The following is a 25,114-nucleotide window of genomic DNA, read 5'->3' as shown; positions in this document are numbered from 1 at the left end:
TTCTTCAGTTGTTGACATGGACGGTGAATATGTTGACTTTGAGACATCAGATGATTCTGTTGAAAAGTGTGTAGAATTCCTGATATTTGGAGATACCTGCTCTGTAGTATGGATTTGGGTAACACTCTCCGAACTGGAAGTATGAGGCATTACAGCTGAGCTTGAAACAATGGAAGTCTCTCCTTCAGTGGTGGACATGGATGGTGAATGTGCTGATTTTGAGACTTGAGTTTCTTCTGTTGAAAAGTGTGTAGAATGGCTAATAGTTGGAGACACCTGTTCTGTTGTATGGATTTGGGTAATACTCTCCGAACTGGTTGCATGAGCTGTTTGAGGTGAGCTTGAAGGAACTGAAGTCCCTTCTTCAGTTGTTGACATGGACGGTGAATATGTTGACTTTGAGACATCAGATGCTTCTGTTAAAAAGTGTGTAGAATTCCTGATATTTGCAGACACCTGCTCTGTAGTATGGATTTGGGTAATACTCTCCGAACTGGTTACATGAGCTGTTTGAGGTGAGCTTGATGGAACTGAAGTCCCTTCTTCAGTTGTTGACATGGACGGTGAATATGTTGACTTTGAGACATCAGATGCTTCTGTTGAAAAGTGTGTAGAGTGCCGTATATTTGGAGACACCTGCTCTGTAGAATGGATTTGGGTAACACTCTCCGAACTGGAAGTTTGAGGCCTTGCAGTTGAGCCTGAAGCAATGGAAGTCTCTCCTTCAGTGGTGGACATGGATGGTGAATGTGCTGATTTTGATACTTGAGTTTCTTCTGTTGAAAAGTGTGTAGAATGGCTGATATCTGGAGACACCTGTTCTGTAGTATGGATTTGGGTAACTCTCTCTGAACTGGTTGTATGAGGCCTTACAGTTGAGCCTGAAACAATGGAAGTCTCTCCTTCAGTTGTGGACATGGATTGTGAATGTGCTGATTTTGAGACTTGAGTTTCTTCTGTTGAAAACCGAGTAGAATGGCTGATCTCTGGAGACACCTGTTCTGTAGTATGGATTTGGGTAAAACTCTCCGAACTGGTTGCATGAGCTGTTTGAGGTGAGCTTGAATTAACTGAAGTCCCTTCTTCAGTGGTGGACATGGATGGTGAATGTGCTGATTTTGAGACTTGAGTTTCTTCTGTTGAAAAGTGTGTAGAATGGCTGATATCTGGAGACACCTGTTCTGTAGTATGGATTTGGGTAAGTCTCTCTGAACTGGTTGTATGAGGCCTTACAGCTGAGCTTGAAACAATGGAAGTCTCTCCTTCAGTGGTGGACATGGATGGTGAATGTGCTGATTTTGAGACTTGAGTTTCTTCTGTTGAAAAGTGTGTAGAATGCCTGATATTTGGAGACACATACTCTGTAGTATGGATTTTGGTAACACTCTCTGAACTGGACGTATGAGGCTTTGCAGTTGAGCTTGAAGCAATGGAAGCCTCTCGTTCAGTCGTTGACATGGAAGGTGAAAGTGCTGATTTTGAGACTTGAGTTTCTTCTGTTGAAAAGTGTGTAGAATGGCTAATATTTTGAGACACATTCTCTGTAGTATGGATTTGGGTAACTCTCTCTGAACTGGTTGTATGAGGCCTTACAGTTGAGCCTGAAACAATGGAAGTCTCTCCTTCAGTTGTGGACATGGATTGTGAATGTGCTGATTTTGAGACTTGAATTTCTTCTGTTACAAAGTGTGTAGAGTGGCTGATAGTTGGAGACATCTGCTCTGTAGTATGGATTTCGCTAACACTCTCCGAACTGGTTATATGAGCTGTTTGTGGTGAGCTTGAAGCAACTGAAGTCTGGCCCTCTGCGGTTGACATGAACGGTGAATATGTTGACTTTGAGACATCATCTGCTTTTGTTGAAAAGTGTGTAGAATCCCTGATATTTGGAGATGCCTGCTCTGTTGTATGGATTTGGGTAACACTCTCCGAACTGGAAGAATGAGGCTTTACAGTTGAGCCTGAAGTAATGGAAGTCTCTCTTTCAGTCATGGACATGGAAGGTGAATGTGCTGATTTTGAGACTTGAGTTTCTTCTGTTGAAAAGTGTTTTGAATGGCTGATAGCTGGAGACACATTTTCTGTAGTTTGGATTTGGGTAACACTCTCCGAACTGGTTGCATGAGCTGTTTGAGGTGAGCTTGAAGCAACTGAAGTCCTTTCTTCAGTTGTTGACTTGGAAGGTGAATATGTTGACTTTGAGACATCAGATGATTCTTTCGAAAAGTGTGTAGAATGCCTGTTATTTAGAGACACATTTTCTGAAGTATGGATTTGAGTAACACTCTCCAAACTGGAAGTATGAGGCTTTGCAGTTGAGCCTGAAGCAATGGAAGTCTCTCCTTCAGTCGTGGACATGGATGGTGAATGTGCTGATTTTGAAACTTGATTTTCTTCTGTTGAAAAGTGTGTTGAATGGCTGATAGTTGGAGACACGTGCTCTGAAGTATAGATTTGGGTTGAAGTTGAAGTTTTATTTGTTGAGAGAATTAGTTCTTTTTTTGAAACACTTACAGATTGGCCTGAGGTTGAGGAGATTGTTGCTGGGGAATGCATTGTATTTACACCTGTAGGAGATCAAAGTATACATTTTTAGGAAATAGTAATTTTTCTTATTATCAGGTATCTTCTTATGTTCTGAATAACATTAATTATTATTTGGCTGTTGTGATGTATAATATAGTTGTTTAGCAAGAATATCTCTTTAATCAAAAAAGCTTTGGTTTGTAATGAAGAGCTGTTAATTTTGGAGTTTAATTTTAATCACCTTTTTAACTCAATAAAGATTTCCGCTTGTCTTTTTGGCAGAAAAAACACAATCCCTTTTCCCCAAAACACAAATTTGTGACCTTGTGTTTGCTAGATGTAATTGTTTTGCAAATGTACATTTGAATAAAAATAATAAGAAGAATAACAATATTTGTATCCATGTTATATATTTTTGGACTGTATTAAAAGCAAAATAATCTTTGCCTAATGTTTATTCTGTCCCCTTAACAAAAAGAAGAGGAGAAGCATGTTTTGCTTTTGAAATTGACAAATTAATGTTTAATGTTGTCATACTGATTAAACAACTTAGATAAAGTTTATTAATATTATAAACTTATAAACTTTATATTATAAACTTTACATATAGAGTATCTCAGATCTGTCATTTTCGCAAATAGGGCTCCTACTTTCATGCTAACAGGAACTTCATTTTTTAGAAAAGGCATTTAAGTATATTTTCATACAGTTCATGTATTAATTAAAATATATATATTTTGAATGGCTATGCAGAGATTTAATTACATTTTAAGTTGGTGCACAACAGTCTATGAAATTATTTGGGTTAAGTATTTTGTTATTTCAATAAACAGTGCAGCTCACAAAGTAATTTAATCTCCGTTCAGTATTTAAAATGGAAATGGTTCACTGACCCATTCCATGTGGGTTGGCTCCATATTGTCCACCATTTCTCCAGCATAGCTCTCTTAGCAAAAATGCAAAGTGTCAAAATATGTTCTTATGTTGAGCTGATACTTTAAAGTTCGATAAATTCCACCAAGATGCAAGTTACAGCTGTTAATGGGATTCAATAGATCCAGGTGTCTTAGTGTTTTTTTCACTGTAGCTGTCCAAAAGGACAGTTGCATTAATGATCCTTTATCAATATTGAATTTAAGACACAGACCTGTGCTGTGGATCTTCATCCTCTCTTATTTCTCTAGATTACAGTAAAGCCTATTTAAAATCTTAAATTGAAGTAATTTATTTATTGCTCTTAATAACTGGTTAGCATTGAGCCACACCATAGCCCAGTCTATTTCATCCCAATTAATTAATTAAGATCTGCTACTGTATCCCACAAGAGGCACATCTGTCAAAAGATCTATCTGATTGTGTATTAAGATAAATGATAAAATACCATCTTCACTGATGGGTCAGTCTGAAGATCTGAACAGTGGTTGATTAAGACTCAAAGATGCATTAAAAGACTAGAACAGCTCTTAAAAAATTTAAATGATGAGGCAATACGTGTATCGTTGAAAGCTGCTGAAAATACATTACTGTAGTACAGGCTTTCTAAGGTAATGTCCATTCCATCAGCTGTATCTTTTTCAGTTCTTACCCAATCTATTTTTGCACTTGGATTAAACCTTTCCTTTACATGAAGTGAGACAAAGGCTAAATGGTAGTTATAAAAGTTAGGTAAATTCACCTTTGCTAATTGCTGCTCTCTCAAATCAGCATCTTGATTTCTTTCCTGCCCAAATAAAGGATATGTTTATTGTATGTACTGCATCAAGCCATTTTTTATTTAATACTACTGGCTGCATTCTAAAAATGTAATTTACTTAAGGGAGTGTCATTTTAATTACATCCGTTCCGTTCTGCCCTATAATGTGAAAGGTAACTCGGGTTAAATTTGATTTAATATTTCTATAAGATAAATGTGTCAAGTTTCATTACTAATAGATTTCTTTGCAACCTGAGGTAGAATATCTTCTTTTTCGGTTGCTGTGGCTATGCAGTATAAACCTACTATAAAAATGTGAAAAATTGAGAGGAAAACATTCTGATTCATCACTGTTTCCTTAAATTCAGATAACTTACAAAATCTTTTAATAATGTTGCCTACCCCGAAAAGGACTTGTGTACATCTGTAAGATATAATATCACATAATCTGCATATAATACATTTTGATTACCTAATTTTGCAAACTAAGGGCTCTATACAAAATTGAAAAGTGTAGGTGAGAGGGGACATCAGCATTTATTACCTCTATGCAAACTAAAAGAACAGGAAGTGCAATTATTAATCATTATCAAAGCCTGGAGCCCACAGTATAAAACTTGAATCCCTTTAATAAAATTAAGACCATATCTATACAATTCCAGTACATTTAAAAGGTAACACCATTCAGTTGTATTGAAAGTCTTTTCTGCATAATCTGTACATATAGGAGATGCTCACTTAGTAAGTTTAGCATGATTTTATCAGATATATCTTAATTTGTCTAAAGAATATATTTTCATCATTCCTATGGTGATGTATCAGCTATGGTAGAGATTTACATAAATTACAATATCTTTGCCAGAATCTTATTGCCCACATTCAATCTTAATCTTACTAGACAATTACTACCACATAACAAGGGAACTCTGCCCTTTTAATATATTAATGTTATTCAAGATTCCCTTAATAATGAAGACAGAGTATCTGTTAACCACATATTGTCAGATGCCTGCAACATCGGTGGAATAAGCTGTAGCTAGAAGATTTGGTCAAACTTAGCAGTGAAACCACCTGTCCAGGCGATTTATTAGGAGAAGAAGCAACAGCTTTCCTTATTTCTATTAAAGTAATGTCTTCTTCAATAGTATTCCTTTCTTATGCAGAGTGTTTTGGAAGATTTATATCAGACTGGAAGCTCGGAATATCACCCAATGTATGTGAGATTTCAGATTTTTTATTAAAACGTAAAAGGGTACATTTATTGTATTTCTAACCTTTTGTGGTCAACACACCCAGGGTTCTGGCCAGTATATGTGCCAGGATAAGTCCTGGCTTTTTGTTCTTCCAAAAGCAAAAACAACAGCCTTTATGGAAAACAAAATGTAACTCATAAGAGCCCTAACTACAGTATACTTAGTTACCTCTCTGGCTGGGGGACAGCTGAGCCCTTTACCTCAACTCCACAGAAACACACACACAGCTGCTACAATACCTCACAACACTGGGACAATTACTGCTTTTGATCTACTGGCCCTGGTCTACCGGTCACTGCCCTGACCAATCTTACAGACATAGTGGAGCAAAGACATCTGTCACAATTGTTGTTAATGCAGTAATAGTAATTAAGTGCATTAACATAGTACTTTCTTCCCACTGCTTTAGTTCTACCTATAGGGTAGGTAATATTGATCCTCTGAAAGAATACTGTATTTAAAATGTATTTTCTTTCAACATCCCACACATTTAGGTAACTAAGTAAATGAGCATCTGTACTCATTTAAATACACATCGCTGTTTTGTGATAACAAAAGGATCTAACCGCAAAGCTTCTTGTGCTTTAGATGAACATTTTATTTTACGCATAACAAACTAATCATAAATACTTTTGTATGTTTTACATGATTTGCAACAAACAACTGGGTGAAATCCGTGGATCAGTTAGCAACTGCCAAACAGGCCAGGGGCCCTGAATGGATTCCTCTTATTTTGTAACCTTTCATATGCGGCTTAGGGGAACCCATTCGAAGTCACCATAGTCCAACAAAGAATCATTGAAGTAGTTCAAGGAGCCCAGCCTGAGTTCTGGCTTAGCTACTTATTATAGCCAATTATTTTCAAATTGAATGTTAATTTGTTCAAATAGTTGAGTACATAGAATGATTGGGGGGGGTTGCATGGTGGCAAAGTGGCTAGCATCACTGCCTCACAGGGCCCAAGTTCAATTCCTGGGGTGCTATCTGCATCGAGATTGTACGTTTACCCTGGATTTGCATTGTTTTCCTCTGGGTTTCCACCCACAGGCCAAAGACCAATGCTGGTTCATTAACTGTAATTTGGTGCTAGTGTGAGCGTGTGAGTGTTTTCGTGTCTGTGCGTGCCCTGCCTGCATGGCGTCCCATCCAGAGTGTATCCTGCCTTGTGCCCAGTGCTTCCCAGGATAGGCTCCAGGCAACTCTAAATCTGAATTGGATAACAGGTCACTGAAAGTAATGTGATGATGTGAAGTACATAGAAAGTTATTATTGAGAAGTTTGTCATTGTTGTATTGGGATTCAAAGTAGATAATCCTATGTTTTTAGGTGGCAAATTATTGAAGAGGGTATAAAAGTATTATTTGATTGATGTGATTTGAAGAGCTTTGTTCTAAAGAGCGTAACATTACAGAAAAAATGTTTCTCCCCCCAGAAGAAAGTAGATCATTAATGTTGCGAAGATTTGTATGCTTTACAATTCAATGTAAATTAAATTAGTAAATTAATATTCAAATTTTCAGTGATGCATTTCACACCATATCAAGGGTGTAACTTAAAATTACCAATAAAAGCCAGAGCATTTTAGAAAAAAAAATATTTATAAAATAAAAAGATATTCTTTACCTGTGGTTAATGTTGAATCCGCAGTCTTTGAATTTATAATAAATATAAACAGTGAGCAGCACAACAAAAGGGACCACTGTCCCTCAAACTGTCCGTAGAGACTCTTCATTTTCAGTCAGCACTAGTTAACATTCCTAAATTGTCCTTTTCTTCTTCATTTCAAACTGATATCACAGATTCCCGCACGTTTCACAAAGTTGAAGGAATTCACATGCAGGAAATGCTAATAAAAATATAAACTGTATATATCCAAAGCAGAAAAAGTTACGTCCCAAGCTTTCCCTGAAAAAAGTTTAAATACAGTTTTTTTTAAAGTTTTTTTTATTTATAGTGTGCTTTCTGCTATGAAATGATGTCTTTCTTCAGACCTCTACTTTTTTAAATTAAAGATAAAAAGTCACACAGGTCTGTTTGTTAAGTCTTATAAATCTCATCAGTAGAATGAAGCCGCATTTTTGAGCTGCGCAAATTACTGTGAAACAGTGTTTAAGGCAGTACACACCTTAGGCAAACTTTCATTACGTATTACATTCAGTGATCAAATATATGCGATCGTGTGAAGATATATTCTTGAGGATAAATATGCAGAGAGTCTTAAGCATTAAATAACTCCTGATATTGTGCTAAGTGCAGTGTATAAATATGATCAATTCTGATTCCCTCATATATATGTAATTTGTAGTTCAGTGGGCAGCTGCATCAACATGTATGCATAGGCTGCAAAGGAACAAGTAATAGGTTTATTCCATGCTGAAAAGAAAACACAATGTTTCGACTGTGGAGCCTCGTTTAGGTGTGAACTTCAGGCATTATTCAATCATTGTGTTTCTTTACTTTAGTCTTTTGGAGATACCTCATATCTGATCATTCTGATTGGGACGGACACACTTTCTCATTTGTTGAAAGGTTGTTGAAAACATTTCTACAAAGAGACAAAGACCGGGGCTCCCCAAGTCTGCTCAATGAAGGCAGAACAATCCAGCAGGGTTTTTGCATCTCCTTAGTCATCATGAGAACAAAAGAAAGGCTACAAATGAGAAGAGGCTGTTAGGGCTTCTTACTCAGTTGGTTGCTAGTAAATAATTGATAACCTTCAGGTGTTTCTTGAATGACGTCAGGGTATTTGCTTTGACAACATGGCTGTGTAGCTTGATCCATGCTCCCACAACCCTTTCTGTAAAGAAGCTCCTTACAGTATATTGTCAGTCTAATTTACAGCTCCCTACAGTTTCCTCTTGTGTCCCATGTGTGTTTTTGTGTTTCACTGTAGATTCTAAAGAAGTTCAAAGGGGTCAGCTTTAATCTTTTAGCCTAACATAGTAGGAAATTCCTTTGAGCCTAGGAATGTATCTGGTTAATCTTCTCTGCCAGAGCAGCCATATCTTTTATGTAAGGAGGACCAAAACTGTACAAAGTATTATAAGTTTTGCCTTACTAGCCAGGTCTTACAGTATTGTACTCATAATTTAGTTCAGTGAGCCGCCCAGCACAGATCTGAAGCTACTGATACCCTGCAAACTCTGGAGCCCTGCAATCGAAATACATAATAAGATTCTGCAAGTCAACTGGGGGACACAGATTGGACTGATTTCAGATTAGATTAAAAGAGTCACATATTATACCATACATTTTTTTATTTTCTTGAAGATGATTCAAGAGAAGGCACAAACATGAAGCTTGAACACTAGGTACATTCACCTGTGCTGCCCTATGCATGAAACCACTGGACATGACAATAAATATAAGGAAAAGCCAAATAATGAACTATTCAGGGATGCGTAGTTTGTGCTCAGCCACGTTGCGCTATGTTCTTTCTGAAACAGACGCTGATGCAGTTGAATGATTAATGACTTTCTTGTTATGGGTACAATTCATTGTCAAGGAAAGATTGGTCAAGGAAATATTTATCCAAGCTTGGCAGGCTGCTGTGGAGGTCACACCTTGGAAATTCTTCTAATGAAAAGAAAACGCAGGGACTGTGGGCTGCTTTCTGACTTACGGAACAGAAAATTGCACCCCACCCATTTAATCAATAAGTCTTAAAAGTACGACTATCTAAATAAAGATCACAGGAGTGCCGTATAATACGTTATTATTTTGTAGAGCCATGAACCATGTAGAAGGCAATGCAATATAACTTTAGCATAGGGTTGAAGTTTATCAGTTAACATAACCAAATTACCTTTTGCATGCATTGCTAGTATTTGTTTTAGATTTTTGTTAAAAATGTGTATAGGCAGCACAGCGGCATAGCAGTTAACACTCCTACCTTATGGTTCTTGGGTCCTGGTGTCCTAATTCTGGGATGGAATGCCTTCTGTGTGCAGTTTGTATGTTCACCATGTGTTCGCATGGGGTTTTGCTGGGTGCTACGGTTGCCTTTCAAAGACACGCTAGTTAGGTTAGCTGGTGCCTCTTTATTATCCCTGAGAGCTTGTATCTGAGTTTGTCCTGCTTCAAACTGGTGCCCCTCTTAAAGTGGGATCCCTCATTATGACCTGTTCTTCCAAGATTGTCTTTGGATTGCTGAAGCCTTTACCAGGAATAAGTGACTTTCTAATAAAAAAGTATGTTTCTATTAATCACCATATTTTAAAATGTACTTTCAATTTAAAATGCCTTTTCCTTTTTATGTAAAAAAATAGCTGAAGATTTGAAATGCAAAAGTCTGATATATTTTGCACGATACCCAACTATGGAGAACCTTTCTGCAGCCATGAGTAGAAAAGCCTACACATTGCTTATCTTTGTTTCTGGTACTTTGAAAATGTTTAAAGAACTAAATGTAAAACATGCCTAGGCAGTTTAAGTGCTTTAAATTTATTTATATGATTACATTAAATCGCTATCTTAATGATTTGACTCATGATGTTAAGGTGAGTCTTTGATCCAGGCACAGAATGGTTTTTAAATATACTAAAACATTTTAGGGAATTGATATGGTTTATGTCATGCAAAACAATTATCTGATACTGGCACGATTGCACAGATATAAAGGAAAATCTTAACTTATCTGTGTCAATAAACAAGGGAGAGTAAATTAAGCTGGGTACAGTCTGCTCAGTTTCTGCAATATCAAGGCATTAACATCACCTGTTCTGATGCACCTGCAAGGCAATTTTGTTGCCAGCATACAAATAGCAGTCTTAGTTGCAGAAACCATATTTTGTATTTAACCTGTCTTGAATGTGAGATCTCTATGATTATACTTCTTGTCTGCCCAAGGGCTAAGCAGACAGCACTTGATAAAGTAAATAAATACAAATACCATGCAAATCAAAAATAACTGCTTTGTCCTGTAGCTCTGGCTACTGAGGATATGGTTTCTGCTGGTAGTAAAAGCCTATTGAAAGCTCTCATACAATATATACAATACTGTTGAAACCCAAACTTAATACATTCTTTGTATACTGAGTGGCTAGCTCAACAATCATTTCTTTACTCTGGAGGAATGAAAAAAAACCCCACTAAACACCAATCCTACATAGGAGGAGGAAGAGTTGTGGCATTATGATAGATTCGTTATTATGTACCTCATTAATAAATCACATATCTTAAACAAGCTGTGATGTTGGCCTAATGGAAGTTTCTTCATGAATAAAGTATTTTAATATATTCAGATTGCTAAATTTCTTTTACAGCATGCCTGTGATTCATGGTTGTACAAAGAAGGGTTTGGTCCAACGGTATGACTTATGCTGTTTTAACTTCAATATTTCTCAGTAAAGGTACACTAAACAATAAAGAACAGTTATGTGTTTTTTATATTAAAGGACTATATTAATCGCTTTCTAATAAGGTCTCAAGTACTGCACCAATTGACATTGGAAATCTAGACTATTTTGCTTTTAATTACAAAGGTAATAATAACCACAAAAAGTCTGTGATTTGCCTTGACCCTTTCCTGGTTATAGCACATCTACAAACACCTTGCTGTTTTGTGGCTGTACTTACAATTACAAAGGGAGGAGGTATTGTTGTCAGAATTTTATTACAGAACATTTTCTTCTAGTAGGTAGGGATCCATATTGTTTGAAATTCAGTAACTTGAGTTTCCTGCTCTGTGCTCGCAGTAAAAAGCGTATTTAGATACAAAGATCACAGTAAAGGTTTTGTATAATGAAACCTTTTAGTTTTACTGTACTTTGAATTAAACAGCAACAGAAGCTTTAAAAGGTCTGACAGTTTGGCCAATAGTTAATAGTGTAAGAACAGAGCTACATAGAAATAAAGTTATGTAAAAAGAGCCACATTTACAATTAGAATGCCTGAATAGAAGAGAAAAAGACACGATAAACCTTACTTTAACTTTTAATATAATTATTTATCAACTGATTGAGCTGGGTATTGCAGACTCTCTGACCTGTAAAATAATTTGCACCTGTACTGTATGTATTCGTTCTTTATCAGCTGACAGCAAAAGCAGGGAGCTTTTAATGTTTGAACCTAAATGTAGTCAATACATTGCAGTAATTGAAGTCACCATTTGCATAAGTCTGTGACCCTGTTTTTGCCAAGTCAGTGAACTGATGTTTTTAGCTATTGATATACTGACCAAGAAAGTGTTCAATTTACAACACCTGTGAGAAAGGTCAGATAATCAAGAGTGTAAACGGTCAGTTCTGCTGAGGTGCATTTACCAAGGAAAGCCTGTATGCTATAAATCTGTTCTGGTTAATCACTTTATAAATGAAATCATGGTTACACCTTTAATGAGTTGTATGATTTGGTAAAATAACAAAATACATATTTATTTCAGTAATTTGCGTTGTTTCTGGAGACTGTAAGATAAGTCAAATGGATTTATTTGGATTTTCAGTATAATTTAGAGGAAAAAAAAACATAGTGCTAGATTATTAAAGTAGTTCTTCTAATAAATATACACTTGTTAGGAATGTGTAATTTATCTCATCAACCACTTCCAGGAACATAAAACTAGGACTGAAGCATGTTTCTCCATAGAGGACTCAGTTTAAAAACCTCGTCTTGAGAAGGAATCTGTTTAAGGGTATATCTAGCTAGCATTACAAGACACAGGTTAACCTTTAACATATATTTAGAGATCTGTTTTTTTTAATGTCCCGATTTGCAATACATATAATCTAAGAGTTGAGATGTTGGAAATTGTGTTTGGTTGAGTCTTTTGGACGTATTTTTCCAAAGTTGGTGTTGTATATCAATTACCTTGGTAAGCAGTTAATTTACCAAAGGTACCTTAGGACAAGAGGTATTTCCAGTATAAAGTACTGTACCTGAAAAAGAATATAGTGGATTATGATGTAGTGTGGGAAGTGGTTTTGTTATTGAAAACATGGTCATCAACACCCTAACAACGGTAACCAAGAATTCAAATTGGTGACAAATGTATCCATGTAAGAAAGGAACTTTCAGGAACATGATTGGAATAATGTAAAAAATCCAAATTATTCTATATCATTTTCTAGTTTATATATTTAGCACAAAATGGATAAACCACAGTTCCCCTCATGAGTCACAAGGCAATATGAGAAGATTTCTATATCTTGAATGGGTTAAAGCTCTATTATGTTCATTATAAAGTTCAGCAATACCTGCGTTGGCAGGTTAACCTCCTGGCAGGTTTGAGGTTAACCTCAAAATTAAACACTTCTGTTACTTCATCAAGTGTACTTCCAGATATTGAAAACCAAATTGGTTAAGGTATTATTTACTGAATGAATCATGAAAAATGAACAAAAGCTCAGTATTGAGACTGAGTATTCTGTAAACAGCCCCTTGTGACATATCAACAGAAACAGTGAAAAAGGGTAGTCTTTCTGTCCTGGTGACACAACTCAACTCAAACTGCTCACTTTTGTATGCAAATGGACTTCACTATTATACCACACATTAACCGTTACTGTACTTTTAAAGAAGAGGAAGAAATGTGTTAATCTTATCAGGCTCATTAATAGAATTTATTTTAATGAAAAAGAAATGCCTCTGTGTTCTTCACAAACTGAGAAAACTGTTATAGCATACATGTTAATGTAAAAATACTTTTCTGGCTCATTTGTTTTTCTGTCTACCCAAAGTCTATGCAGATCAGTAAGAAAGACCTCGACTCATATTAAATCCATTGTAGGGTATATCTTCTTCTTCGCATTTTCCCACTTATGTGGGGTCCGCTTGTTTGCACCGATTTTTCCACTTCGTACGGTCTGCGGCATCTCGGCAGGCGAGGCGCATGTCGTCTTTCAGCCGATCCAGCCCGCACGGAAATGGTCGTCCACGGAGCCGGCGGCCTTCCACATTCAATTCGAGGGCGGTCTTTGCCATTACTGTGTCATTGCTGCGGAGCACGTGTCCATACCATCGCAGGCGCGATTCCCTCATTTTCTCAGTGATTGGGGTGACTCTGAGTGTTCTTCGCACCCCTTCATTCATGACATGGTCTAGTCTTGTCAAGCCAAGGGTCCATCGCAGCATCTTCATTTCCATCGTATGGAGTGCCTGTTCATGTTTCTTTGTCGTTGGCCAGCATTCAGTTCCGTATAGGGCCACTGGTCTGACCACTGAGCGGTAGACTTTGGATTTTAGGCGTAAAGGGATCTTCTTGTCGCATAGTACTCCAGTGACCTGCCGCCATTTCATCCAAGCGGCGCTGACTCGCGTCTTGGCATCTTGGAGGGTAGTGCAGTCAGAGTTGACACATGAGCCTAGGTACTTGAACTGGGTCACTTTGTTCAGTCGGACCCCACCAGCTGCGATTGTGCCATCGGTTTGATCACCACATTCCAGGTACTCCGTCTTCATGATGTTCAATTTCATCCCGAATCGTTCAAGGCGCGTCTTCCACTCCTGTACTTGTTGTTCGAGGCCATGTCGCATTTCACTTGCTATCATAACATCGTCAGCATACAATATCGTCCATGGATGCCTTGTTTGGATAGCTTTGGTCACTGTATCCATGCAAAGTATGAATAGCAGAGGAGACAAGGCTGAGCCTTGGTGGACGCCAACATTGATCGGGAAGGTGTCTGAGGTTCCAGCTGCGCATGTACTGAGCTAGTGGCCTTTTGGTACAGGAGCTTTGTCCAGCTGACATAGGCTTCGGGGACGTGGTGCTGTCTCAGCGCACGTCAGATGAGATCATGCGGTACCCTGTTTTATGCCTTTGCCAGGTCTAGAAACGCCATGTGGATCGTTATATACATTGTAGGGTATATAAGAGTCTTTATTCAACATATAAAAAAACAGAAATAACCGAAAATACAAACGAAGGGGTTCAGCTGACAATAAGGTTGGAACCCCTGTCCTAGCTGATTAATACAGGGAAATAATCAGATGGCTTTTCTCTGTACACATTCGGTGCATGGGCTGATTTATGAGCCCTTCTGCTATGACACTGTCCCATCTTGTGTGAAAGAAAGTATCGAGAATTTCTGTACAACAGTTTTTGTGCACATCAACAATTATTCTGTTTCTCTGATGAAAAATCTTGCCAAGGAAAAGAGAGATCTTTAGATAAAGAATTTCAAAATGAATGCAAATCCCTTGATAGCCTGTAAACCTGGTTGCCTGTAGCAATTAAACTACTAAGATAACACCTATCTAGTTTCACAACTGGACACTAGAACATTTCGGAGTTGTGGATTCAATGCGTGGGTAATTCGATTTTCATTAAAGTCAATGGTATCAAACACATTAATTGATAAGAATTTCATTTCCACAGAAATTCTTGGCATTGCTGCTTCTGCTCAAAGGAAAGCTAAATGAAAGTTGTTCTTTCTGTATGATGCATTCAGTTAAACAAAACATATTTAATAAATACCCTATCAAGATGAACTCTTGGAACATCTTTTGTAACTCAGTGAATGCAAACATGAGCTCACTAGACACTCCCTGATAAAGTACTTTTACAGTTACAGTATGCACACAACCCAGTACATTTCAACATTCACATTTCAGTAGAAACCTAAACACAGAGGTCAGTGCATGTCACTTGCAGTCATTTACAATTTTACACTCGTAAAGGTTTTTCATTGTGCGGAAGTAGTGCTTTAATTCTCTTAAATAGTCACTGTAGTTATCAAATGTAGATTGTGCATTACTGGCTTCTCTGGATTTCTCTGCTGTTTATAGTTTCTTTTTTACTGTTGGACTGAAGTGGTATGAATTATAAAAAGGATCCCAGAGTGAAATGAGAGATGCAACAGATATCGTAGTAAACAATAAGGTGGGGATCTCTGCATATTTATAAAGCAGTACATGCACTACCTCTAGCTGGTCCAATCCAGGGTATCTTTTTCAATAAGGTCACATTGTTACATCTAGCACATAGGAAGGATTTTTTTTATCCAAATGGATACCCAGTGTGAAAAAACATGTGACAAGAAGGCCTTGAGTCAACACAATTTTAATGTTGCAGTTCAGATAAGGACAGAATACCACTCCTATTTCTAGACTTTAAATGAGTGCAGGTGTTAAAGAAAGACCAGATCATTCCTTTGCACCTTTTTGATGAAGTCTCAACATCAGTTTTTAAGAAGAGTCCAGTTTTATGGATTCCTTCCTCATACGTTTTATAATTGGCAGTTCTGCCACATTATGTTTGCATTAGTCTGCCTTTTGTATCTGATACACAGAAAGAAAATGAATCAACAATTGAATATATTTGTGAAAGATGACATAAATAATTTTGCATTGCAGAGTTTTTGTTTTGGAACTACTGTATATAAGGCCCTGCTTGGCACTTATTTTTTACACAGATAATTCTTCTGATTGTGATAAAGTACTCCTGTTGATTTTACACTACACACCTTGAACCAAGTTCTGCACTTTGCTCCTCTATTGTCCTTTTTTTCAACAAACTGGTACAAGAAAACAGAAGTGTTTATACTGCTTTCAATATACAACTCAGACACTACTAGTCTCGCCATTTAGGTATTTAACTACAAGGGAATAGTAGATCATTATGTATGATTTAAATTGTTGTCAGTATGCCTTGAAATCAGTATATTGTTCTTCCATCCAAAGTCATCTAATTGAAATTTTCTAATCTTCAGTTCTTGATGTGCTCAGTGTTCCCTGACACCTAAACTTAAAATACAATGCATTACAAATCCATTGCATTACAAATTGAAATGCTCCAAGGCATACAAATATGTGTTAATTGTAAGAACATGTGGAATTATGTAGATTAAGACAATTATCAAAATGTTAATGTTTAATAAAAATGTTCACACATAATGAAGAAAGGTGGAGAAAGTCTACTCATCCATTTTCTAAGTCCTTCTTTAAGTTAAAGGTTGTGAGGGAGATGAAGCCTATCTTTAAAAGCACTGGGCGCAAGGCAGGGTACACCCTAGATGGGATGCCAGACACAAACTCATACCAGAACCAATTTTCCCAGAAGCCAATTAATCTACCACCTATGTCTTTGGACAGTGGGAGGAAATCGGAGCTCCCAGGGACAACCCACACAAACATGGAAAGAGCATTCAAACACCACGCACATACAGTAGCACCCTCTGTCAAGAAATGAACCCAGGGCCCCAGTGTTGCGAGGCAGCGATACCAACCATTGTGTCAACTTGCCATCCACCTTAAGTATATCGATACCAATTATTCCACCTGTTCTATTCTTAAAAGCTTTACTATACAGACAACACAAAGGCGATGTATGCATGACCTTATAACAGATGGAACTTGGTCCAAGGGAAGGGTCGATTTTTCACTACAGGGCTGGTTCACCATTGTTCCTCCATGGCAAAACAACAGTGACAGTGTCAAGGAAACTGATGTTTTTACCAAAACATTCCAAATGTCACAGGAATAAACCTGACAAACATTAACTTCACTTCCTCCACAGACGAGAATTACAAAGTCAGATATTACCCAAGGAAACATAACTTTCTGCAGGCCCATCTGTCCCTGCTCTGTGCCAACATCCCACTCTCAGGAATGGTGCCAGGATGTTCCGATAGTCTGGCATGATCTGTTTTCTGGGGCAAATTCTTGACTAGGCCTATCCTTAATTGTTCAGCTGGCTCTCACTGTAAGGTTCTATGTCTGTGAAAAGCAGCCACCATACAAGGTAAATCATTAATGTTCACAACCGTTGTAGATCTCCTAGACTGTTTGGCAAAGTAAAGAACATTTTTTTTTACTTTGTAAATATTTCTGTACTTTGTAAATAAAATATTTATGAAATTCAACAGTACTGGTATTCAAAATAATTTAAAAGAATGCTTCTGCATTTATGACATTGTTACAAGCATATATTTAATCTTGTACAAATAAAAAAATCAAAGAAAATGTAAAATCTTATCAGGCAAACCACGTTTCTATGACATAGGTGAGCCCAGCACATTATCTGTTGTGGTACTGTAATCATTTGTAATCTTAAACTCACAAAATAGGTAAAGATGCTTTTAAATGAGATTAAGCAACACATGATAAGAAGTGTCTATTTTCCTATAATCGGCAAGGGTGAAGATTTTTTGTCATGCAATAAGCAAAATGAAAGTGGTTCCGCCTTCTTTTACAAAAGCCTACACCTCATTAAATGGTTAAGAAATTAAATTAACTGCCTTTGTGGAGTCTTCTGGTAACACCATTTTGAAACATTAAACAAGTTTCATTAGAAGTGTTACACCCTGTTTTGAGAATTGAATGTTTCAGAAAAGTAATACAGTGGTGTATACTCACACCTTTCTCACACATATTTGTCTCATCTAAAGTATTTTTAAAGTTAACATTACTGAAGACCTTTGTAAGTAAAAAATATTTCAGCATAAAAAAATGTTGTATTCCATACAAACATTTTTGGGTTTTTAAGCAACTAGTGACTGATATAATAATTGAAGCAGATATAGAACGGTCTTCATTTGTGTTATTTGTTCAGGACCATCCTTCATAAACATTTTTGATGTTTCACTCTGAACTTCATTTTATTCATTGAACAAAACAATAGGATATTCACAAACCTTTAAGTAGTATTGTTTAAATGGAACAAGTAAAGGTTTATTCCATGCTGAAAAAAGAAGAAAGAAACACAACGTTTTGGCTGTGGAGCCTTCTTTGGGCGTACACCTGACGAAGGCTCCACAGCCAAAACGTTGTGTTTCTTTCTTCTCCTGTCAGCAGGTAACAAACCTTTACTTGTTCCTTTGCAGCCTACGCATGCTGACGCAGCTATTGACCTGTATTGTTGAAATGCCAAGGGATTCTCAGTTAAATTATAATCTCAAAGAGATCTAAATCTTTCTTTTCTATCTGTGAAAGAAGCCCATGCATAGTTACTCTACTGTATATACTACATCACTCTGGATAAGTGCATCAACTAGGGAAATAATATAGGTCAACTGAATGGACACAGAGACGCCTTGAAGATCTTTTTCTTATGCAGAGTTACAAAGTCTTAGTATGATACTAGAGATAAGGTATTATTTTGTAGTAGTAGTAGTAGTAGTACTATGTAATCAGGAAAAATGAAAGAGAACCTACTCTACTGTTTGAACAGAAGTAGGAATCTATTCTGCTACCCATGTGTAGACTGTAACGAGTTAAATATGTCCTCAGTTTGAAAAAAGCAGCTGACATGGCAGTATAGCACTCAGCATTGCTGTCTCATGGCCTTCATTCTTATCTTCTTAAACTTCACTCTGCAGGATTCTCACCAGTCGACACTTGCCTTTACTCTAGAGGAAAGCACATGAACTAGCATCTTGAAAACAGTATTCTTGAAATCTTTTTGAAAAAGGCTAGAGATGCACATTTATTGCCATACAAACAACACTTTTTTTTTTTACAAAGTATGATTTTGCCTGAAGAGTCCAGGAAACTTGCAGATCAGAGCAGTCAGTCAGTCAGTGGTTGTCTCGGTGACAGCAGCAGTCTGCCAGGACAGCGCGGGAGACTTCCTCCCATAGGAAATGAGACCATGGCACTAAGGCTGCTGTTCAGAGCTCAGGCAGGCCCTAGACCTCCTGCAGTTTCGCCTCGTCCTGCTCCTCACCAGCCTGTGTCTGTTCCTCTCTGTGAGCTGCTCTCTTCCTGCGGCGCTCTGCCTCTGTCACAGTCATGGGATGAAGAGGGAAAAACCCAGACAGCCCTACAGCCAAAAAGAAAAGACACATTAAATCTCATGTGTGAGCTTCCATGACCTTTCTGCAGTGGAACTGAGGTCAAAGTTACAGCTGTACATGTATGTTTTATCACGTTTCCCTAGGTGGTGTAGATTAGAGCTACATTTCTCAGATCACATTAGGTCCTCATTTACTAAATACAACAGCCAGAAAAAATATTTTTCTTTTAACAAAAACAACTGAGAAAGGAAAGTTTTCCACACAGCACTGTGGGCTTCAGATGGAGGTGAAACTGCACCAGACTCTTCAAGTTATCTTGAGCAGTATTCGTTTAAAACTAGATACATTAGAGGTATTCATCACCACTGTTTTTGAAAATATACCCTGCTGTTCTTTAACACCTGTTTATGGACATGTTGAATGAATACGCTAATTAGATATCAATTAATCTTTCTCGAGCCTAAAAATGTGTTACATACAGCATAAGACAACAGCCGGGTTTGCTTTTTACTTTCAGCCACTATTCAGACCGACACGAGATAAGGACCCCACTCCCGGCAGAAGAAAACGCACCAAGAAGCTTCGCCACAGGTTTAGTGGGATGGGCGCCACAGCCGATCCAGTACTTGATTCTCTCGTAGCTGAAACTGACGAGTTTCTCGTTATAGATGTTGGGAAGCGGGTCGTACGATCCCAGCTGCTCGATGTACTTGCTGTCCCGGGCCCGTTTGTTGTAAGCGGCCACAATTCGGTAGAAAGGTCTGTTGGTGCAGCCACCCAGCGCCAGACGGATCACAACATGCCCTCCGTGGTAATGTCTCAGCAACGAAGGTGCTATTGCGGGGGGGGAAAACATATTTTTATTAAGCATATTAAGCATATTGATGGTACACTCATCAGAAGCCACTATTACTCAATAACGTAATACTCGTTTGATGCCTCGATTCAGTAGTAATCGTATACTTACTAAGATGAACCATGTTGGATTCTTCGTCAGCAACACCTAGAACGAAATGAGCACTCTTTATAATCGATTATACCCATTAGCAATAATTAACGTCTTAGTTGGAAAGTGTTTTCTGAAGAACGAGTCAACGTTTTGCAAGTGAAAGAATTTTAGAAAAATACAGTATTCACGTACCTGACGAGCCTACGGTGATTTCCCGCTGGGATTATACGACCACCACAAGGCGGTACTCCTGAGATAAACGGAATTTCTGAAAATATTTTTTTTGGTTATCGAGGAGTCACATTGACTAAGGCGCAGCCATATTTGTTGACGTATGACCCGGAACTGTAAAGTTAACCCTTTCCCTTATATTCGGCATTTTACGTTTCAGATGACGGAAACACCCGAAGAGTTATTCATTCTTTTTTGTGTGCAGAAATGAAAAATCCACACTTGCATAAAAAGTTGCATAAGGGTTTGATCATTGTGGAACGAGAGTTTTACAATACCCCCTATAAAATAATATGAATACTCTAAATACTCTGGGTGAACATATTATATTTTCTGTTCCAGTTCTTTTTTTATTCTTGTGTCTGTAGTGTGTTGTTACTGAATAGTAACCTTTTGTGGATTTTTGAATGAGATCTAGGATTTTTTTTAGATATAGGACCGAAAGCCTTAGTCATTGCCCTAATGAATTGTCTTTTGTCTATTGATTTAGTCAAACCTGGTTTACATTAAATTAAACTATTCAGCACAAACGTAAAGTCATTATTATTATGAGCAAGACGTGTCAACAGTAAATTAATTTAGCATTTAGAGAGTAAGAAAGCAGGAATATGTACACCATTCTTTCTGAAAATGATAAATAGGTCATTTAGAAATTAGGTTACCTTAAAGCAAAGGCTTTATGATTTTTTTTCTTTATTTCTTTACTGAAAGTTTAATTTCTTGTATGGGCTGGACATGTGGTTTTGTGTTGTGTCCTTATGCATTAGGAGTACTGTAAACAAGGAATGTCCTTGAGAAGCCCATCAAAGCTCTGACTTGAATCTGATAGGAAACCCGTTGAAGATTTGAAAATTGCTGTCCATCAACAATCTCCAACCCACAGGACAGGACTTGAATATTTCTGAATCGCGGCGTGTGAAAAGTTAATATTGACTTATCCAAAAAGTCTCGCAGCTCTATTTGCAAGTATTGACTCAGGGGTGAATACATACGCAATCAGCATATTTTGATTTAACATGTTTTGATCATTTGTACAGTTTTTACTGACCTTTAACTACCTTCATCCACAAATGTTTGTACATTTGAATGTTATGTTCAATTGATTTATTGGTTTTTCAGGAAAAAGAATATTACATTAATGAACAGATGGGACCAATCAGCATAGCATGACAGACCTAAACAAACTGGGTAGATCCAACAATAATATAAAAACAGGATGTGGAAGAGATATAAGCGAAGGAAAAGAGAAAAGAAAAAAATGGTAGTGAAAGGACAGAAGAGGGGCAGATTTTGATTTGAACTATATGTTTAAAATTGTAACATTTACTGTATATATAATTTATAGTGTGTAATTCAACAAAATAGATCATCATTAGAAAGGGTTGAGTACTTTGGCATGAAATGTATTTAAAAGGCGCTGAAATAACAGGGGAAGGCAAATCACATACTGTAGATTGCTTCCTTAAATATGATATTGTCAACTCTGCATTCTAATACATGATAAGACATCTTATAAAGTCATTGCTATAGCAGTATTGTGCTGTTTTCTGATTGCAGTTTGTTACAATTAGAAAATGGAAATGTTCTTCTATCGTTAACTATTGAATTTAGGGGAATGAATTATAAATGTGTGGCTGTGTAAGAGTTATCCTCTGCCGTTCTGGGGACTGCTTGCACTATTTTAATGTCCTGAAGATGGCAACAGTGCATTAATTATGTCAAATGCATCAAGTCCTTCAGGTTTTATATTTAAAAAGGGAAAATAAGGCAACACTTCTTATTTTAAGTTGTTCTGGTTTGTTTTTGTGATATTGTCTAATCTGTAGGGAAGTTTTCCAGAAATCCAGTGAAAACTTTTCTTCTCACTACAGTAATCCCTCCGAAGGAAGTGGAAAATGAATCAAAATATTCTCGTGTGATTTTTAAAAAAACATCAGGCTTGTATGAAATCACTTAAAATAAAGTCCCAGATGATTGATTGTTGTGTATCCTCTGAGTTGAAAAAAATGCTCAAATTCTGGATTCCATTTCATCTGCGATAATGTAAATATTTTAAAATAATATTTATATAAGATCTACTTCTTAAACTTTTTCTTGGCTTCTCCATTTTCACCAGTAAATATGAGGGTACTGTGGCCTAACAGTGTGGTTTGTCTTCTGTCCTGTGCCCTCTCCCGAGACAATAACGTGATGGACAGAGAGTGAATAATTCTCCGTACTGAGACACATTGTGCAAAGTCACATGTAGGCATGAAATACCCATATTTCCACTTAGCCTTCAACGAAACCCCAAAGCTGTAGACCAACCACCAGTATCTTAACTACCTCAGTAAATTCAACGTTTCATAATCACCAAAACTGGAAAGGCACAGAGTAATAAAGTAATAAAGGCACACATGCACTGTATATGAGTCAAAATGTTTTGCTTTATTTTGATGGGATTTATGGTTGCAGTAATATTAGGTGGAAATGCGGTGTTTAGATGGTTTTCAGATTGTGCTAATGTTTCGGGAATTTTCTTACTAAAAAGCATGACCCCATGACAACAGCGTATATTAGAAACCTTGTATTTTAATGATAGTTTAAATAGCCTTTGAATTATAATAAATAACCTGTATAATAATACATTTGTTTAAGCTAGAAACCACACGATTACTACACATACAAGTGACCTTGCAGTGATATAAAACATTAAGTACACACCCGAAGAAGGCTCCACAGCCGAAATATACGTCTTTTCTTCTCTTTTCTGCATGGAATAAACCTTTACTAGTTCCTTATCAGTCATTTCCAATTAAATTAATTTCTAAAAAAAATTGCAAAAATATAAAGAAGAAGAGATTTAATTGTCTTAAAAGTGAACATTTGTTATATTTCAGAGGATATTTGCAAAGATATAAACTTTTCTTTGCATTTTCACATCTAAATAATTTCTCCTCAAATCTAAATTCATACAGTAATACACCAAAAATCAGTGTTTCTTAACTTATTAGCAAAAGTGTTCTTTTATCATAAGCTATGTGAAAGACTATAAATGCCCATGCAAGATGCTTGTTAAGTAAATGACGCTATTTGCACAGTCCTTCATAATTCGCGGTCTACTGTGATCAGGATTTGTACAGTGATTTTGAGCATTTATTGCTTCAGTACTTTGATTGAAAAAAGCTGTAATTCTGGTACTTAAGTGGTGTAATATCAATTGTAGTGTTTTCTAGGGAACAGCTGGTAACAACTTTTTATTAAATTCTGCATCTATGAGGCATTGGTGTAGTAATAAACATGTGAATTATTTTTCATGGACAGTATAATAAAGAATATTGTGCATTTGTGTTTCACACTCATCGAATGTGTTTTTTCTGCTACCTTGGAAATAGAGAACTTAACATTTAGTTTCCTTTCAAAAGTGACTAATACATCAGCTCATGATATTTTTTAACAAATGCAAAACTGTTGATGTTATTGTACACTAAACAGAGCTGGTATTCCTGATGAAGTCAATTTCATTAATGTTAGGGACTCGGAAGAAGTTGGAAGAAGAAACTCCAGCTAGAATCAGTACTCCTGGACTTCTTTCCTCCAACGGAATAACAAAAAGTAATAGAAAATAATAGATAAACTCATGGATGTAGGAAAAAAGATTATATAAACCTGTAAAAACCAGGCAAACCTTTGTAAATGATAGGGGGGAAAGATTGATTTTCGCAAGTGAACCGTGAATCAAAGGTCACAGTGTTTGCGTGTTGCAGGAGAAGAACACATCACACTAATATTTCCCTCGATTACAGACCAGGCTTTCTGTGAAGGAACATTATGATTTCACACTTGCTTTAAATAGGACTGGCATCTTTTTGTATGACAGACATGTGAATGACTGTGAAGGGAGATCCACTTAACACCTAGCAGTGGGGATAAATGATCTTTTTGTTTGAGGTCTGGGCAAACAAATGTAACATCGTAATCGATTAACATCGTACACAAGCTTGGCCTTATTGAATATCATTGTCCAGTGTTTTCGTCAGGGACTGTGTCGGGCACAGACGGTGATGATTTAGATGGTAGGCGCCTCATGATGAGGAAAGGCGCAGCCTGCTAATTTTGTCATCTATCATTATAAATTCAGATGTCCTGAATTGACACCTATAATATTTGAATGCTGTGACAAATTAAATATTGGAAGCGGTCGGACCTTTGTATAAAAAAGATCACGAGAATAAAAATACCATTCCTTTATGTTTCTTAGCTTGACAATCAGTAGATCAAAGAAAACAAAATACCTGATTTTGCACAAAAAAATGGCTGCACAGTAAGATGCTGGATCGCAGATGATTTTTAAATCTGCTTTGTAAAGGTTTTATTTGTTAGTGGGTTGCCTCTCATTTTTGACGTTTTATTGTGTCATTTTACTGTCCCCGCTGAATAAGAATTGGAATCTGTTTTGCATTGTATTCTGCGAGGAAAAATAAGAGGATTAGCTACATAATTCCAAAGCCTGGCTTTGATAGATGTCCTTTACTTTATCTTTAAGGTTAAGATTATATTATAATATACAAAAGCATTCAAGAACTACACTGGCTCAGTGGTGTGCTATAGAGATTTCAAGGCTGTATACTGTAGGGTTATGTCATACAACCAGTTACCTTACGACTCTGTACAGTGTTTCACCTCTCTGTACAATACTTAAGCTGGGCTTCAGATCACTTTGGTGTTAGCAGGTTAACATTTTCAGGGGACTATAAGTGCAATGCTTTTTAAAGATTCAGCAATGTCATCCAATCTTGACACATTTACT

The 25,114-nt window shown here is 36.9% G+C and overlaps 1 protein-coding gene across 1 annotated transcript; it reads right to left on the bottom strand.

The window, feature by feature from the left end:
• Positions 1 to 18,808: 18,808 nt before the first annotated feature.
• mrps16 (mitochondrial ribosomal protein S16) lies at positions 18,809 to 20,447 on the bottom strand. Its single transcript, XM_088616992.1, has 4 exons — positions 20,287 to 20,447; positions 20,113 to 20,148; positions 19,719 to 19,979; positions 18,809 to 19,171 (listed from the first exon to the last, which is right to left on the bottom strand). The coding sequence occupies exons 2-4, from the start codon at positions 20,123 to 20,125 to the stop codon at positions 19,038 to 19,040; spliced, it is 408 nt and encodes a 135-aa protein (XP_088473118.1). The 5' UTR covers positions 20,126 to 20,148; positions 20,287 to 20,447; the 3' UTR covers positions 18,809 to 19,037.
• Positions 20,448 to 25,114: the final 4,667 nt, after the last annotated feature.

Source organism: Lepisosteus platostomus, chromosome 23, assembly GCF_059453375.1.
Source record: "Lepisosteus platostomus isolate fLepPlt1 chromosome 23, fLepPlt1.hap1, whole genome shotgun sequence".
Classification (NCBI taxonomy): domain Eukaryota; kingdom Metazoa; phylum Chordata; class Actinopteri; order Semionotiformes; family Lepisosteidae; genus Lepisosteus; species Lepisosteus platostomus.
The sequence above is the reverse complement of the archived record's forward strand: the minus strand, read 5'-3'. Positions and strand labels throughout refer to the sequence as shown.

Bases quoted from the DNA above. Each gene is read 5' to 3' on its own strand.
- mrps16 (XM_088616992.1), bottom strand. The intron at 19,172-19,718 runs GTGCGTTTTCTT...TTTTGGCTGTAG, and splicing joins ACCTGTGGCGAAGCTTCTTG to GGCTGTCTGGGTTTTTCCCT.